This window comes from Syngnathoides biaculeatus, chromosome 19 (assembly GCF_019802595.1).
Source record: "Syngnathoides biaculeatus isolate LvHL_M chromosome 19, ASM1980259v1, whole genome shotgun sequence".
NCBI lineage: Eukaryota > Metazoa > Chordata > Actinopteri > Syngnathiformes > Syngnathidae > Syngnathoides > Syngnathoides biaculeatus.
Window position 1 is genome coordinate 10,536,439 of NC_084658.1, and position 13,692 is coordinate 10,550,130.

Consider the following 13,692-nt stretch of genomic DNA (forward strand, 5'->3'; position numbering starts at 1 on the left):
AGTATTGCGCAGTAAAGTAGATGGTACGATTGAACTACAACATTTATGTAAGTCTATTTATAGTACATTATACTAGGAAATATGTCATTTAATCAGAGGTGTTCTTTCAAACTTCCATGATTACAGTTTTAGCTACAGGTGGTGGAAGTAGCTGGAAAACCATGTTTTCCCCGTGTCATTCATAGTATAGTAATTTGTTGAGGATTCTAAATTGTCCATAGGTGCGAATAAATGTGACTTGATGCTTGTGTTTTTGCATCTGTGGATTTCAAGATTTCAGTCTTGATGCGTCTCCGTCTCATTGTCATTACTGCAAATTTCCAGTAAGAGGCGCCAGTAGCTCAACATCCTTCAGGATTTTCCGTTTATGATCTCATTCAACTTTTTTTTTAACCTAAGTATCTCAAAAACAAAATAAAGGTTATCATCTTCAAAGTTCTCATTGTATAGCGTAGTGTGATGATTGCGAAATTTAAAGAAACATGCAAAATTGTCTTGTTTTTTCTTTTCTAATTTTGAAATCATCAACCGCATATAAATGCTTACTGATTTGGTTATGTGAATACAGGTTAGCACATATTTTTCAATTGAACAATAACCAAAAGGCCAAGTTTTCTCTCTGTAATGTTTACTCATGTGTAGTAAAACAAATAAAAGGATGAATCAAATAACCATGAGCACCCCATGTAAATGTCTCATCAGCACTATGAAAGTGCAATGACATGAAAAAAAAATAAAATCTTATACAAATATGAAGGTAATTATCCACAGGAGATGTATCGCCCGTTTACTTTCCAGTGACTAGTAAGAATAAATTAACAAAATCATTTTCTCCACTTTTCAATGTACAACAGATGTGATCTAAAATGTATTGTCGAGCCTGTAATCTAATGAAGCATTGAGTTTACACAGAATTAAAACCTTTACATATGGTCCCTTAAGATCTTAAAATAGGAGCCCAAAGTTGAAATTGTGTGTTTAGTAAGGAATTTGTGTTGACATCCTCTTTTCATACTGCTATCGCTTTGTAAAATCCATTCTTATAGTTATAAAGCAATTAGCCTTTTTATATGTCATTTGATGTTAAATGAATACGGAATGAGGCGTGAAACACAAACGCGAAGGCGTATGTATGCTACGGTCCGTGGGCACGTCCCGTGGACGTCAGCACGGGTCTCTGGCTACATTTCGCGGTGAAGCCTGCCACGATTTATAAAGGCCTGCCCTGACACTCCTACCGCTCCGTGTGCCAACCAGAGGGAGGACTGTCACGACCAATTCGGGACTTCATCCTCCTCACTTTCTCATCACCGTCACTTGTGAATACTTGAAGCTGAAGCGCGCACGGCCCTGTCATCACCTCTTCACTGTGCTTCCAAAGAGGGTAAGCAAGTTTTTTTTTTTTAATTATACTTCCTCTCACTAATGTTTGATGTGCAAGGGGATTCCCCTACAAAATAAAAGGTGGTTTGAATTATATAGAAGATGTGTGGAAGTGTCATATAAATTTGGATGGTAGGGTTATTTATTGCTTATTAGTTTGGAGGTGTGCCGTAACAATGCATCCAAACGACGTTTTGGTCACTTTTCATTGCTTTTCTACATTTTTGTGGCCTGACTTCGGTTTAGCTACAAGTGACCAGCTGTCAGGACAATACGGGGAAAAAAGAAAGCTAAATATACCGCAAACACTGTGATTATGGGTCGGTAAAATTCTCTGCTTTCGGGTAAAGCATTTTCAGTCCTTCCCTTTCTTTCAGCTTTTCAAAGACGTGCAGTTAGTCAGCCGAAAGTTCTCTTCCAACGTAATTATCAGATGTGAAACTATAATCATAATTGTGACTGCGCTTTGATCCTTGCTTTAGTTTCTACATTGAAAATCCTTGTATGTATTTGAGAAGAATATGACATTTTTTTTCCATAATAAAATAAGATTCCATGTGAACTGAAACATTTTAAAAAAGATGTTTTCTGTTTGTTGTCTTGTGTTTAGTGGCCATATGGGTAATATAAATGTTTGAAATTTTGGACGTATGTCAATCTCAGTGATGTGATAACACACAAGCAATTTGAGCAATGGTGATTTTCACTGTTCACATTTATTTGCCGCTGAAATGAGTCCTGTCAAATTAAAGTATTCCTAATCTTAATTCATTTAGGTGTTATGGCCTTGTTGTTTGTGTAAAGACTATGCAAGAAAAGGGTCAGTGATGAGCCAAAACTAGATCGGAGGAGCTTGGTTATCGTCAAGGGTAGCAGTCACCAAGAAAATTTGAGATCGTAAATCCTGCAGCACCGGCAAGGTCATCCCGTTCAAAAATATGCGCGTACCAGCCCTTCTAACGTTAGAAGACCCAAATGATTTACAGAAGGCCTACACAGTACAGTACCTGACCACAATTGACCTCTTGATATTGATTCAGCTTGCTGTGTTTTGAGGTCAAGAACTGCTGGGTGTGATCTGAAGTACATCGTTCCGCGTGAGCAGAAATGGAATTGTAAACATGCTGTTTCTTTGTTTAACATACGGAGAAGTTAGGCAACACAAGATTGGGTCAAAGAAGTACTTTTACTGTCGTGGAGTGAGCAAGCAAATCTCCAGACTTTAATTCGACGGATCTGAAGCTTCAAGTTACCAAGCGACAGCCTGAGAACATGATGGATTTGGAGTGATTCTGTAAAGATTAGTGGACCATCAGCCCTCCAGAAATGTGCCCAGACTTTTCAAACTACAGCTTGTTTCCGACTTGATGCTTCTGATTCTACTGTTCAATAATTAATTTAATGGTCAACAACATTATTAGCCTGCTAATAATCTGTTTGTAAACATTTGCCCGATTGACAAGACACCTTCCTTATTCTAATCTGGTTCAGGGTCACAGGGAAGGTTGGCGCCTATCCCATTTGATCTTGGGCTTTATCGAACTCTTTAGTGTCTCCAAATAAATATACACTGATTTTTGGAATCTGAAAGGAAGCCTTATTACCCAGAGTGCACCCAAAAAAACACAGGTTGAACGTCCAAAACACACAAATCGCTCCTCCGAATATTAAATTCAATCCTTGCTGGCTGTGGGGCGACAAGATCAGTTAGCCACACATGACAATCCACGTTATCAGTAATAGAATAATCCTTCAAAAGTGAAGCATTGGGTCATGGGCGAAAGGGAACTTTGTTAGTAATCGAGCTGTTATACAGGAAGAATGTTAGGACTATATGGAGAACTTAAAGGGGTCTCTTGAATTGGGGGACAAGACTGAGCAACGGGGCTCGGCGACATTTGTGCACAGGGAATGTTCTGTGATGCAGGAGCCAGAGTAGGTGGTTGATGTGGTTGCTACACTGAACCGTGACTTCAGCGAATGTCATGGAAGCCAGGTCAGGGGGAATTTAGTGTCAGGACCCACCTACGTGTGTACATAATGAATGATATGCTTTAAAATGGAGGCGAGGTTGGAGAGATGCAACCCAAAGGAAGAGAATCGGGGGCAGGCCTTTGCTTTTTCGGCATCCCTGGAAAGACATTTTTAGAAACCGTGTTTTTGTCGTTATAATTAGCGTTTCCACTCGGTGCAGAACCACACTTGATGATGTGATTACTGTATTTTTTGAAGGTTTACTTAGCGGGACCACAGATTAAGGCCAGTTTCATCCAAGCTGAGTACGCGTTGTTCATGTTTGCACAACTGTAATCGGCACAACAGTTTTTTGCTGGCCTTGCGAGTTATTCTTAAATTCTTAAAATGATTTTGTTTGGAATTGTGTAATCTTATGTCACTGCAGCATCATAATAACATTCTCACTACTAAATGTGCATCAGTAATATGTGGTGAGAACAACGTGCTTCTTGAAAAGTGTAAAGTGAGATACAGTTTTAGTTGTGTACATAGTGAATGAGAGGGATTGCAAAGGAATTGTGATGATGTTTTAAGTATTTAACGCTTTTTTCGCCCCTCACACTCTTGTATATACCGTACTTCTTCTCATGCTCTTATGCAATTCACTTCCTTTAAAGCATTATATGACAAGACTGTGGACAGTACAGCCGCCAATAATCTTACAATTTTTGATGTGACTCTACACCAAAGAGATGATTTGGTTCAATACGCATTTTTTTTTTAAACAAACATCCTTCCCGAAGAATATCTGTGAAAGATGACACCAAACTTGATCTGAAAGGAGACAAACTCAATCCACCCTTTTAAACTTTCCCAGGTGTCTTCATAAAATGTCTGTGGCACGCTTTCATCCAAATCCAGTAGGAATCAATAATTACAGGCGTACATTTATAGCGCATTTCTTGCAATGGTTAAATTATCTTCATTTAGGAGTGTCTGTTTTCTTGAGCAGTAAGGCAGTGCTCATCCTCATCAAAAAAAAAATCGGTGGCCCAAAGGCGAGACTGACTTTCATCTGAAATGACCAACAAATACACAGGATCTTACCTACAAGTTCCTGGCCATCTCCTCCGAGTTTTTGCGGCAGCCAGCCACTTTTTTCTATTGGTGGAAGCAGAGCCCAAAGTGTGGAAAACAAGAGAGCATCCCAAACAATGAAAGCATTTTTTTTTTTTTTTTTTAGTCCACCACCTTGACAGTATTCAGAAAGTACACTGGCAACCGCAACAACATGTCGCCATTTCCATATTTTGTTTAGTAGTTGGTCTCAACCGAGGCTTGTCTGTCACTTACATGCCGAGCCCAGCTTTTCCCTGGATTTTTTTTCAAAATAGAAACTTCCATTATATTTCCCGTGGGGTGGGGGTGGGTGGGGGTGGATGATGAGAATAAGTGAATTTGTATTACCAGAGCATCCTTCGCCAAGTCTGTTCTGACTGGAAAGGAAAGACTTCACAAATACAGAGAGAGTTCTTTATAGTCCATAATATCATTTCTATATTCTCATGTCATTTTGACATTTTACAGTGTACAAAATTATGTATAATTGGACAAGAGCAAATTCCATCAGACATGCCAAAAATGAGAAAAGGGTTACAGGTTCTGAGAGACTTTGCGGTATAGTGCTGTCTTCTGTTCAGCTGACTGATCCTCCCATGCCTTTAAAACGCTCGCCAAAATTCTGCAATGCCCTCTGCCATGTTTATACTGAACTTTTCCCATCGCTGCTGTGCATAGTGTGGACATTGTTATTTAGTCCAGCCCGCCATTGTGGTTGGTGGAAGCATGTCTACGCTGTTCAGTGAACGCATCGGGGAATTAAGGCTCACATCATACATCTTGCATCAGAAATGATGGTACCACAATGTGGGGTGCAACGTGAAAATGGATACATGGCGTTGTTGGAAAGAATATGTCATAAGAGTATTTTAATGTACACACTGGGTATTATTTACGTGTGCATCTAGATGCAGTTAAGAAATTGCTGTCAGATTTATTGGGAATTTTTCTGTACGCACATAGATCCACAACCCCAATAATGTATTTTGTTCTTTTTGTAGGAATCAACAATTTTGGATGGAGTTGATAAGCGTTTAGTTGAATTGTTCAGTTTGCCAGCATAGGACTCGACTTTAAAGTTTAATCCACAAATGTTTGCTAAAGTGAGGGCAGGGCTTTGGGAAGGCAATTCGATTCAGCTTCATTTTTGCCACTGCTCACCATTTTAGTTTAGAAACATTGTCCTGTTTGAACACTCAACCGTGTCCAAGTTTTAGCTATTAAGCTTTTAATTAGATGTGGATTTGAAGACTTTGGAGGTTGTTCTCCATTTATTAGGTTTCAATGTTTAGAAGAAAAAAAAAACAGAACAGAAACCATCAAGTCTCAAGCCTGCCATGAACTGGAAACAGCTGGAACACAAGTGTCCCTGTCCATGAAATATTCTGTAACAATACTTTAATATCTTTGTGCAGGCCACACAGAATATGATGTTTTATGATGCACAGTAAAAGTCTTCTAAAATAAACTGCTAAACGTTCACTTAGTTTATTTTAATTGCAGCATGAATAGACAATTGTCAGGCAATCATTTTTTTATACAACCCTCTCATGGTAAGTAGGTCATTAAACTAATGTGTTTTTAAACTGTTGTAAATCTGAAAATCAGCAGTAATTCCGCTGATATAAGCCTTAGTCTGTCTCCTGGAAGTGTTACTGTACATCCCACTGCTGACATTGCTGTGACCCTGAATAGGATAAGCGCGGTATACACTAAATGGATGAATGAAAAGCAGGAACTCAAGTTTCGCCAAATTTCTACGTAAGATGCATATTTTGTATTCTCATGTTGTTTTCAATCATGGTTTAGTTGGACTGAACTGAGGTGACCCGCCCTCCGAAACCGCCATGTTGCTCTGGGCAGTGTGGAGTATAATTTTGCTGCTGATTCCACTGGCTGCTGCAGAAAATGGCGAAGATGTCCGAGCAGGTAGAGATGATACCGGGGTGAAAATGACAGCAAATTTGAGTTCAATTAGGACAACCATTAGAATATTTTCTTGGGACGTGTTTGCTTTATTTATATTATGTTCCTTTGTATTTTTTTTCTGTTCAGGTTGCAGCACAGCAGTGAATGACTTGGTCTTTATTGTTGATGGCTCGTGGAGTGTTGGCGCCGGCGATTTTGAAACAGCCAAGCAATGGCTAATCAACATCACCAGCCAGTTTGACATCAGTTCCCACTACACACAGGTTGAGCAACTCAATATTTCCTGTATGTACCGAGTATTTAATTCACAGCTTTGTGTAATAAAACTTAAAGATCTAATGTAATCCGTTCCGGTTCTCTGGTCGAGATGTGATTGACTTGGATTTCAAACCATTTCCAACGAAATTAATGGAAGTAAAAAAAAATAAATAAAAATAAAGTCAAACTTTGAGACTTTCAAAGGCATTGGGGATTGGCATTGCATTGTTACAACTATGAACACAATGTTTCAATTTTTTTTCAGTATGTGTATCATCACTTTGCCCAGTACAGCACTCGTGATGTGTGATGTGTCTTCTGTAGGTGGCGGTGATCCAATACAGTGACACTCACCGTCTGGAGATCCCACTGGGAAAGCAACAAAGTGCTGCAGAACTCATTCAGGCCATTGGCGGCATCACTTACATGGGAGGAAACACACAGGCAGGCACAACATATTTGTATTCCGATTAACAATCATCATTGTTCTTGTGAAATCTAAATGTTAATGCTATTTTTATGAGAATCAAATATCAAACAAAACCAAAAGTATTGCAACACGGAGGTCAATCCTTTTATTTATTTATTTTTGTTATTGTTGGAGAGTGGAATCATTTGGGTTTGACATTTGGTAAGATGTTAGCTTACATCGCTAGGAATTCCCGGTAAGTTTCAGATTTATATTCGTACAAGGTGTAACCGAATAAAAATCAAGGAGCTGTCTATGGGGGAACAAAAATACAAGAAATTCTGAAGCTGCAGAGGGGATGGAAAAGCGGCGTACATCGAGTGAAAGCAACAAAACATTCAGTTTTGGAAAATGTTATCCTGTAGTTATGGCTGGTCCAAGCTGTCATGCTCCTGTAAGAATGAACTGCCGTGGAAAGTCTCAAATCAATGAAAATAGGTACTACAAACCCAGTCTCCTTCCGTTTTAAGGATTATGTTTTGAGAGTTATTACCTAAATCCTTTTGGTAGCCCACGTCATTGCTGATGTACACAGTTGTGGTGAAAATTAAAGAATGGGATGTTGTGCACCTGTTTGAAAATCAAACATGTCTGTTTTGCAGACTGGCAGAGCCATTAAGTTCGCTGTGGACCATGTCTTCGCCACATCCCAGCGAGCCAGCCAAGTCAAGAACCGCATTGCTGTTGTGGTCACAGATGGCAAATCCCAAGATGATGTAGTAAATATTTTTGACTGCTCGAATGACACATAGTATTTGATTCTATGTCGAATTAATTCTTTGTTCTTCCTCTCACTCGTTTGCCTGGCAGTTCCATCCTCAGCACCTTTCTACTAATATACTCACTCTCTCGCCTCTGAGCATGTACAACCCATCAAAGTCACTGTCTCTAATCCATACATCATGGCCGCCCTCAGCACTGTTTTATAAACTTTCCCCTCCATCCTAGCGGAGACTCTTCTATCACATAGAACACCAGACACCTTCCGCCAACTGTTCCATATCGCTTTGACCCGTTTCTTCACTTCCTTACCATACTCTCCATTGCTCTGTATTGTTGACCGCAAGTATTTGAAGTCGTCCACCCTCGCTATCTCTTCTCCATGGAGATTCACTTTTACTCCTCTGCCCCTCTCATTCATGCACATATATTCTGTTTTACTTCGGCTAATTTTCATTCCTCTCCTTTCCAGTGCGTGCCTCCATCTTTTTAATTGTTCCTCCACCTGCTCCCTGCTTTTACTGGAAATCACAATATCGTCTGCGAACATCATGGTCGAAGGGGAATCCAGTCTAACTTCATCTGTCAGCCTATCCGTTGCTACCGCAAACAGGAAGGGGCTCAGGGGGGATCCTTGATGCAGTCCCACCTCCACCTTAAATTCTTCTGACACACCTAGGGCATCTCATCACACCGCTGTTCTGCTGTCCTCATACATGTCCTGTACTATTCTAACATATTTTTCTGCCACACCGGACTTGCGCATGCAGTACCACCAAACAACGTCGAATGATTCTATTGATTCCCTTTTTGCTCCCTCCCACCACACCAATGCATCCTGCTTATTAATGAAAGGTTCTTATTTTTTTCTTTAGGTGGATGCCAGTATAGAAGCAAGAGCTCAAAGCATTACGGTGTTTGCGGTGGGAGTCGGTAGTGAGATCACAAGCTCTGAGCTCGTAGCCATTGCGAACAAGCCATCTTCCACCTACGTCCTGTATGCTGAAGATTACACCACCATTGACCGTATCCGAGACTCAATGGAGCAGAAGCTCTGTGAGGGTAAGAGTTTTTGAGCAGGAGAAGCCAGAACACATTTGTTTTTGAAACAGTGACGCTTTCATATGAGTGGGACAGGATTGCCGATATATATTTGCCATGTTCAGTACGAAGGCTTCAGTGCCTTGTTCTCAATAAAATGCTTCTGTGTTTCTGTGTTTCTGACCACCTCGTGGCTGTCTAACTGAATGATCATTTCCCACTTCAGAATCTGTGTGTCCCACACGAATACCAGTGGCTTCTCGAGATGAAAAAGGCTTTGAGCTGATGGTGGGCATGAATATTGAGAAAAAGGCCAAGAAAATTCCTGGCTCGTTGGTGACAGAGACTGCCTTCGCTCTTACTACCTCGACTGACATTACGGCGGACACAAGGTATCATGCTATTGAAAGAGTTTAATCATGTACCATGAAGAGAATACGTCTCAATTATGCTAAATTGTCATGCGCATTGATTTCAAAGCAATTGTTATGTTGCTTTTTATTTTACACTACATTACTCAATAAAAAGTACTTCTTTTTACCAGAGAGATTTTCCCAGAGGGCCTTCCCCCATCTTATGTATTTGTAGCCACCGTTCGTCTAAAGGGGATTGCTCAAAAGTTGAACTTCGACCTATGGAGGGTGCTATCAAGGGACAAAAACACCCAAGCTGCTCTGACACTAAATGGAAAGGACAAAAGTGTCACCTTTACCACAACGAAAGTAACAAACACGGAGCAGAAGATCGTCTTCAATTTGGGATTTGAGGTGGGTAGTTTGAATTTACGGACCTGACAAAGGCACTCACACGGTCAGTGGAAGTACAGATGAACTTCTTGTTTAAAGAATGATAGAAGTATTTTTACAGTCAATTATATTCCATAACCAATTTGATTAGATGGCATAATGTTTCTATTGCCATCTTTTTTAGGCTGAAAAAAAGTTACAAGCTCAATGATTGGCCTATTTTAAAACCTTTTTCATATATAAGATGCACCGTATTATAAGGCGCATAGAATAGACAAAATCATTCATTTCATTAATCGCTAAGGATGAAATGTGAAGGATGCCAGAGGAGGGCTCGAAGAAAATCTTTCCGAATTGAAACCGCGACATTTCCCCTGTGGAAACTAGCTGGTCGATGTGTCGCACTTGGAAGGCGTGTTTCTATTTCCATGGCAGTTTGAGGTAATAACATATCCAGCAAGCCAGGTTCTTTTTTCCAAATGCACCCCCCCCCCTCCTCGATTCTAACACACCTTGACTGTAGCTTGGCGCACTGAGCAGAGTTGCAATTATGTTTTTTGCACAATTTCTTTTTTGATTTGATGTGTTTTGATGTGGCACCAAGTGCTACCTTTTGATTTGTTATTTCAAAGTTGTTGGCTAGGGCTCAGCCCAAGTGAAACAAAACCTGATCTTTGTATATGGTTAGGACAGTTACAGAGAAAATAAATAGCTTGTGGGATCTTTGAACAAATATTCAATAGTATTTTTGAAGATGTAAAATATTTACATCCTTGTCTTAATCCACAACAAAAGTCAAAGAGAAAAAAAATGAGGAGCTCAGATCACCTTGTGTACATCACACTGGGTGACTACGGATGAAGGAATGTGTCAAAATAAACACTATGATGATAGAGCAGTGCAATATTAAAATACTGTAACAATAGTATGCCTTGCGATTGGCTGGAAACCAGTTCAGAGTGTACCCCGCCACCTGCCCGTTGACAGCTGGGATAGGCTCCAGCACTCCCCGTGGCCCTTGTGAGGATAAGCAGCTAAGAAAATGGATGGATGGATGGATGGATAGATGGTAACAATAATACAACAGAACCTAAAAACTGACTTCTGACTAAAAATAGTCCAATCAAAACAATCTTGGACTTTGCTCTTTTATTTGTACTGGTATGAATTTGTACTTTTGCATTCTTCTGCCAGCCTCTCTATGATGGAATGTGGCATCAGCTTAAACTCCTGGTGAGGCCAAGCCAGGTCGTCGGCTTCCTCGATGATCAGCGCATTCAGGAAATAACACCAGAACCGATGGAGCCCATCTACATCAACGGCAAGACGCAGGTGGCAAAGAGGCGAGGAGCGGATGTCGGCGTCCCGGTAGGTACACGTCGTAATCCTCAATCGCTGCGATAAATATTCACGAGCTGACGTGCTGAAAATTAAATTTGCGTCAGCAAATATTAGCAGATATGATACAATTAATTAAATGTGCTGACATGTCAATATCTATTTAACTGTGATAACCTTTTATGAAGTAGACGGGCAGGCACTGTGTATACAAAAAAAAAAAAGAAAAAAAAAACAAAACAAAAGGGATTGAATATTTATTTTCAATGTTTATTTATCTTATTTGCACTGGTGTAGACTGATAGGATTTCTTACCATTTTTCTTCCTTTCCTGATGAGTACACATTGTATGCAACATGTGCATTACACGTACATTATATTGTATTTCATACCTGTCTTTGACCTTGTAATACTTTTTTAAATACATTAAGTACATTTATGTATACCAACAGTATTTAATCGAACTGTGATTAGAATAGTTATACTATATTAACAAGGCACTGTTAACATACCTAAACATTAATGGGTAAAATGAAAATATATGAATTAATTGTAGAAATTAGAAGTAAGTGCCAGTAGAAATAGAGAATTATTTATATTTAGTGTTATCCAGCCTGTGATCCTTTTCACCACAAAAATCACATTGTCCTAAAATCCATTTTTGTGAAACCTACTTTTTAATGAAGGGGAGGCAAAGTCATCTTGCTGAGGAACTCACATTTTTTTGTTGATTTTCTTTAGGTACAAATCCAGAAACTGCGTCTGTACTGTGATCCTCTTCAGAGTGAGAGAGAAACAGCCTGTGAAATCTTCAGTGTGGTAAAACCTTTAACCTGATTGCAGTCATGCAAAATCCATTTTTTTTCTCCAAGATTCAGCAGCAGTATGTCTGCTTTTATGTAGAATGTTATCCTGACAATAACTTTCCTATTTTATTCTTTTATGGTTCACAGGATGATGAAAGGGTGAGTGAAATTCTATAAATAATTATTATACCAAATGTGCGTAATACTAAAGTATTAAACATTCAGCCAGATATCTTAAGGAGTAATGTATTGTTGCTTTTCTTTACCCAAAAAAAAGTACAGTTCCTGGAATGCAAATAGACATTTTTTTCACTTTTGTATAAACTTCAGAAGTCAACATAAAAAAAGTACAATATATTTTCCAAACATGAATATATTCCACGGCTTGCTTTACAATCATACAAACGAGCCGATCTTCTTTTTCTCAGTGTCCTCCGAATCGAAAAGCCACAATTGCAGAAGTGGAAGACTCCGATGGTGTGGTGGGACCTCCGGGGCAGAGCGGCCCACCAGGACTCATGGTACAAATGCTCAGATGGCCAAAAGGTTTTATCAATTCAAGTCGCTTTATCTTTGGGGTGTACGCAGCAACAGAGGATTCTCTGAATTTGTCTGTGGCTGCTAACTGTACTGTATTTGGTTTTGGTGTGCAGGGAGGTTGATTTTTATTTTCACTTTACCGCATCTCACCCTTTTTTTAATGACTTCCGATTTGAATTGTAGTTTAAGGGCCATCTTTTGTCAGTCTGTTATTTTGATTGCATTAATGGCTTGTTGGAATGAATTTTACTCTAACTTTTTTTTTTTTACTCTAAATTTTACTAACCTTTTTGTTTGTTAGTGTTCCAAATAGCATCCCAGTAGGAGAATTTGTTCAAAGTAATTACACTGCAGAAAATGATTTTGAAAAGGACTGAATTGAGAATTTCATGTTCAAGTTATAGGATGTCATTCATATGATATTATGAGAGCGTGCCTTGCTGTATGGTAAAGTAATCGTGAAAATTTGTAAATAATGGAACTGCCCAACACCAAAAAGGTCTTTAATTGCCTATAGATTCCATAAAATGTGTTAAAGCCCTTCTTTTGTGTAAATGAAGCTCCAGAATTCACTTTGACATAGTTCCTTGGTAAAAAGATGGCAGCACAGTAATATTTTTCTTACTTTAACATGAGCACTAAATAGGGGGTTATTTTTTTTTTTCGAACAACAATGGAGGATAGGTTGCAAAAAATGTGTGAATAGATGAATTTTCGAATGCAGAGCCACAAATATGTGGGATTCATCCAACTAGTTGAGTATCTACTGTTACCTTAAGATTTTTCAAACTATCAGATACACGATAGGGACTTGAAATAACATCAGATTTGTTTGCCCCAAGTCAGCTGTGATAGATTCCTGCTTCCTCTTGATCCTAATCGGGATCAAGGGGAGAAAGTGAATGGATCAATGTACAGAGGGATCTGATTAGCAAGAGTGCTAAGCTAACAAGCATGATAAAAGGGAGGAACACGCCTGTGCTTGCAGTAGACCAAAGATAAGTGCCAGCAATGATGCAACCTGTTTTTTTTAAACTTTCTCTGTAGATTTTAAAGATGTGGGCGTTTTAACAGTTTATTGCAGCTGTTGTCATCATCCCTTAGCTGTTGCAACCTTTAAATCGTGATTTAGCCGCAGATGTTCTAGCTTTTGTTTGGGACTTTGGTACATGAAATAAGTTTCATTTTGTCACTGTGGTAGTGTTTCGTTCTGGTGTTTGGTATATTTAAAGTGTATTTAATTTTTGCACTTCTGGATAAAAGCTTTGATTTTGCAGGGCGAGAAAGGGGAGGCAGGGTCACCTGGCGCTGATGGTAAGCCTGTGAGTACGCTGTTTATTTATGTCATGATATTTTTTAATTTGATTATTGCTTCAAATAGCATCCC

The 13,692-nt window shown here is 39.2% G+C and overlaps 1 protein-coding gene across 1 annotated transcript in view; it reads left to right on the forward strand.

The window, feature by feature from the left end:
- Positions 1-125: 125 nt before the first annotated feature.
- Positions 126-13,692, forward strand: part of LOC133492812 (collagen alpha-1(XXI) chain-like) — a 43,027-nt gene continuing 29,460 nt past the window's right edge. The window contains exons 1-13 of the mRNA XM_061805541.1: positions 126-1,384; positions 6,268-6,387; positions 6,514-6,650; positions 6,970-7,089; positions 7,717-7,833; positions 8,710-8,896; positions 9,102-9,267; positions 9,420-9,642; positions 10,816-10,989; positions 11,701-11,778; positions 11,913-11,924; positions 12,194-12,286; positions 13,583-13,627. Coding sequence (XP_061661525.1) covers positions 6,306-6,387; positions 6,514-6,650; positions 6,970-7,089; positions 7,717-7,833; positions 8,710-8,896; positions 9,102-9,267; positions 9,420-9,642; positions 10,816-10,989; positions 11,701-11,778; positions 11,913-11,924; positions 12,194-12,286; positions 13,583-13,627 — 1,434 coding nt within the window. The 5' untranslated portion in view covers positions 126-1,384; positions 6,268-6,305. The remainder of the gene's footprint in view (positions 1,385-6,267; positions 6,388-6,513; positions 6,651-6,969; positions 7,090-7,716; positions 7,834-8,709; positions 8,897-9,101; positions 9,268-9,419; positions 9,643-10,815; positions 10,990-11,700; positions 11,779-11,912; positions 11,925-12,193; positions 12,287-13,582; positions 13,628-13,692) is intronic.